Source organism: Austrofundulus limnaeus, unplaced genomic scaffold (genome assembly GCF_001266775.1).
Source record: "Austrofundulus limnaeus strain Quisiro unplaced genomic scaffold, Austrofundulus_limnaeus-1.0 Scaffold109, whole genome shotgun sequence".
NCBI classification, from domain to species: Eukaryota; Metazoa; Chordata; class Actinopteri; order Cyprinodontiformes; family Rivulidae; genus Austrofundulus; species Austrofundulus limnaeus.
The window spans coordinates 1,332,314-1,337,200 of record NW_013952511.1 but is presented as its reverse complement, the minus strand read 5'-3'; the positions used below and the strand labels follow the sequence as shown (position 1 = coordinate 1,337,200).

The following is a 4,887-nucleotide window of genomic DNA, read 5'->3' as shown; positions in this document are numbered from 1 at the left end:
CCTTTTGGCCGTACGTTCACTTTTAGTATGGTTTCCACGCAATCCTTTATAAATGAGACCCCTGCTCTCGTTCTATGATCTGGTAATTATTCCCACAGTCGAATAATTACAGCAGCAAGAAATTACAGTTAACCAATTGTGTCTTTCTTTATTTTTTATTTTTTGCCAAAATAAAGAATCAATATCCAAATCTACCATAAAGAGAAGACTGCATGAAAGTAAATACAGAGGGTTCACTGCACGCTGCAAGCCACTCATAAGCATCAAGAATAAAAAGGCTAGACTGGACTTTGCTAAAAAAAACATCTAAAAAAGCCAGTACAGTTCTGTAAGAACATTCTTTAGACAGATGAACCCTCAGATCAACCTCTACCAGAATGATGGAGAGAAATAAGTATGGTGAAGGCATGGTACAGCTCATGATCCAARGCACCACATCATCTGTAAAACACAGCAGAGCAGTGTGATGGCTTGGGCATGCATGGCTGCCAGTGGCACTGGGTCACTAGTGTTTATTGATGATGTGACACAGGACAGAAGCAGCCCARTGAATGCTGAGGTATTCAGAGCCATACTGTGTGCTCAGATCCAGCTAAATGCAGCCAAACTGATTGGTCGTTGTTTCAWACTACAGATGGACAATGACCCAAAACAAAAAGCCAAAGCAACCCAGGAGTTTATYAAAGCAAAGAAGTGAAATATTCTTGAATGGCCAAGTCAGTCACCTGATCTCAACCCAACTGAGCATTTCACTTGTGAAAGACTAAACTTCAGACAGAAAGGCCCATAAACAAACAGCAACTGAAAACGCYGCAGTGAMGAYCTGGCAGAGCATTAAAAAGGAGGAAACACAGCGTCTGGTGATGTCCATGAGTTCAGGACTTCAGGCAGTCATTGCCAACAAAKGGTTTTCAACCAACTACTAGAAATTAACATTTTATTTGCAATTATTTAATCTGTTCAATTACCTTYGAGCCTCTGAAATGAAGGGATTATTTTTAAAAGATGCTTTAGTTCCTCACATTTTTATGCAATAATTTTGTTCAACCCACTGAATTAAAGCTGRAAGTCTGAACTTCAACGGCATCTGAATTGTTTTGCTTAAAATTCATTTTGGTAATGTCTAGAACCAAAATTAGAAAAATGTTGTCTCTGTCCAAATATATATGGATCTAACTRTATCTGCAGTGTTTTAGAAGTAAATGAATACATTACTATGCATGTTATAAATAGAGTACACACAACATAGAAATATGTTGCTCACACTGCAGAACAAGTGTCTCACATGTCTCAGGACATTGTGGGTCTGTTTACAGTATCTTACCTTTGTTTTGTTTGCTGGACAGATAATAGGCTCTGGATCTATAATAAATGTATGTTTGCGTGTAGATGCTGTCCAGGTCTTGTCTCCAGGTTTCTGGGTACAAAGACTTGAGAAGCTGTTCTACTGAGTCAAACGTGGAGATGGTTTTGTCTAAATCCTCAAGCGTCATTGGAAACTCCCTCACCGCCGGCGACGTCTCTTTTGCACCCATGTCCTGTAAAAAGCAAAAGTAAGACAAACTTTTAATTCTATAATTGATTTAAGTCTTCATAAAATTTCACAAAGCTACAATTTAAAGCACTTTTAAAATGATTTATAGAACATGAATTCTTGACAATTCTTTGTTTGGGTTTGCCATTACATTTAATCTGCTCTTTTTTCTGCTTTTGTCTCCTGCTAAGTTCGGGAACAAGAGTGCAGGGAGAAATGGAAGCAAAGGCAGCATCAGCTGTCTGAACTTTTAATCACTGGCAAAGATTTAAAGAATCTAAAATTACTGCCTTTTTTAATGTTCAGTCTTAGTCCTTGTGTGTTGTTTCAGAGAGATCAGAACAGTTATGAAAACATTACAATGATGTAGTTTGGATTTCACTTTTACTATTTACCATAAATTTTCAGAGTCGGTTAATGTGGGTCATTTTCACTCAGATTCTCTTTGATGCAGTTTAAAATGTGAGAAAAGATGGTTGTTACTTTTAGACTTCTTTATGAAAAGACAGAGATTTTACTCCAAAACACACAAACATCATATAAAGAATAAAGACACATAGTAGGATGGAAATACTGCTCAGAGTAAAACATGGACTACTTTCAAAATGAGATCATTCATTTTGAAAATAAACTGTARGCAAACTCATCTAAAATAATTAGGTCATAAAACAGATTTTTAGTGTAATGTCTTGAATTGACAGAACTTATTAATTAAAGTACATTTCAAAAAAATACYCTGCATAGGTTTTTTTTCTTCAACATCGAACGCTGTTGCTAAAAATAGAGACACAAAGCAGCAGCCTGTCACACTGATGATCTTTGCGTGGTCATTGCACGCTGCTGCAGGCCATTTATCTGAATAGGAGGCAACTGTAATAAAACTCCAATAAAATGTTGGGTTATTATATCTGAGAGGTCTGCTGCCATACTCAGCCATGTTTCAAAGGACAAACGTAAGTAATGAGTGGATTTATATAACTTAGAGAAAAGGATTAGACTGATTAAAGTGAATATTGAAACAGAAGCAGTCTTCTGGGATTTTACATTTGTTAATATTTATTGTAAGAGATTAAATAAAGCAGTTTAATGGGTATAAATCAATTATCGTAACATGCACGTCACTCCATCGCTTGATAAAAATAAAAATCCATTACTTTAACCTAGAATTTGATTATATGAAGGGTTTTAAATTGTAAAACAGCCAAATGTTTTATATAAATAACCAAACTTTGTATTAGATTATAGTTTATGTCTGATTTGTGCTTAAAAGAGACTAAAAGTAGCTTTTAAATAAGATGCAACCGAATAAAAATCATGAGTAAAAACACCCCTTTCTTATAATTGTTTTTGAGCTTAAACATCTAAATATAAAATAAAATATTTGGTTCCAACTTAGTTTTAAAATTTGATGAACTTCATATGAACAGAAACAGATCAAATATTACTTCTCAAAGCACATTTGTTAGTCTACCATCACAGCTTCCACATGAATTAGGAATAACTAGCAGTCAAATTATGCAAATCAAATTTATTAACCAATTATGACCTCAATAAAAGTATAAATTTGTCAGCTTACTGCTGTGGARCATGCAGGGTTTCTATTACCACAATACCAAGGAACAAAGACATCAGCAATGATCTTAGAGAACTAAGTGTTCTGCTCATCAGTCTGACAAGTGTTTTAACTCCTTTTCGAAATTACTTTAATTAAAGTTAGATGAAAAATACATTGCAAATTGTAGACACTACAGTAAATGTGCCAGGGTTGAACAAAAGGCCTTATTTAATGTTTTTTTCTTTAGATCAATTTATGAAAGTTGCTTTAAAACAGAAATACAAGAATATGTCAAATGTAAGAAATAAACAAAATTAATCACTTAAAATTTCCAAAATAACAAAACAACTGATATTCAAGTGATGAAAAGAACTGCATTGTTTGAAAAGACTTTCATAAAAATCAGGGCAAAACCCACAAACATAAATAGATGGCTGCAAATAACAAAGTGACCTATGTGCTGTTAAACCATTCATTTTAACTGAGATTTATATCAACTGTCTCTTAGTAGAATAACACATCACTTCTTGTTAGCTAAATCTTGTTCTTACAACAACAAACTGTCTGAGGAGAGGAAAAGTCAAGTCATGAAAAACCTTGTACATGAGGCAAACATAAATCTGTTCTGCTTTAAAATGAACACAGCACACTTCCTTGTTTTTCAGCCACGAGACAGACATTTTCCATTTATACCAAACCATTTTAGTGTTGAAATTTTAGGCCATTTTATTTAACATTTGGCTAAAACTGGGTCGTGCAACAAGACAGCGATCCCAAGCACAACAGGGGATCTACAACAAACCAGAAAAAAGGCAAACCAACACAGAACATCAAGCTGTTGCAATGATCCAGTCAAAATTCAGACCTTAATCTGCTTGAAATGCTGTGGCAGGACTTGAAGAGAGTTCCGCACAAACAAAATCCTTCAAACCTCTATGAAGTAAAGCAACCTTGTGAAGGAGAGCCAACATTCCTTTACAATGATGTAAGAGCCTGATAAGATCATAAAAAGCACGTTTACTTCAAGTTATTGCAGCCAAAAGTGGTTCTGCAGACTTCTAAGCAACAGGGTGGAGTTTGTTTTCAACACACTGCTTCTGGATTTTGGTTTAGTTTCTAATAAAAAAAAATGGCTTAGTCATTTTATTGTCCATCTTAGATTGCATTTGCCTACTTTTAAAATTCTGGGAGGAGAACATTTTGAACCATTTTTTGCCTTGATGCATAAAACTTAATAATTGAAAGCTGGTGTTCTTACTGTTTACCAAGACTCAATTGTAAATGCAAGAGTTTATGTGGTACCTTTAACTAAAAATTACTCTAATACATCTTATTTGCACAAGCTGGCGAATATTCATGCAAACTCATTTACACCCAGAAACACACACCACCTTGTGGTGCCAGTATATGCATGGCATGTGAATAAATATAATTAATCTAAGGAAGCATATCAGTCTACATTTAAAAACCAAAAAGTAGTAAATGCAGTAGGCGAATGAGTTAATGTATGATGTGTGGAGATATGCAAATGGCCCACTCAGTAAGTCATAATTACATATGAAGCCAATATTTTTCAAGTATGCTTCAGGACAAATATACAAAGTGGGATAACAGGTAACCTGAATGCCTTTACTGTGTAAAAACCAGTAGTGAGAACATAGCATGAAATGTTTTTCGATAGGACTGTAATTTAAATAAATGAATGAATGAATGAATGAATGAATGGTGCTGTAACGAACTGTAATTTCTTTTCATGATCTCATGATCACAGAGCAAGGATCGAGGTATGGGTGGGGGA

General features: G+C 34.8%; 1 protein-coding gene across 1 annotated transcript in view; it reads right to left on the bottom strand.

Annotated features, from left to right (window-relative positions):
• The window catches only part of pdgfd (platelet derived growth factor d), a 62,631-nt gene that overhangs the window by 12,940 nt on the left and 44,804 nt on the right, over positions 1-4,887 (bottom strand). The window contains exon 8 of the mRNA XM_014013990.1: positions 1,325-1,538. Within this exon, the coding sequence (XP_013869444.1) occupies positions 1,325-1,538 (214 nt within the window). The remainder of the gene's footprint in view (positions 1-1,324; positions 1,539-4,887) is intronic.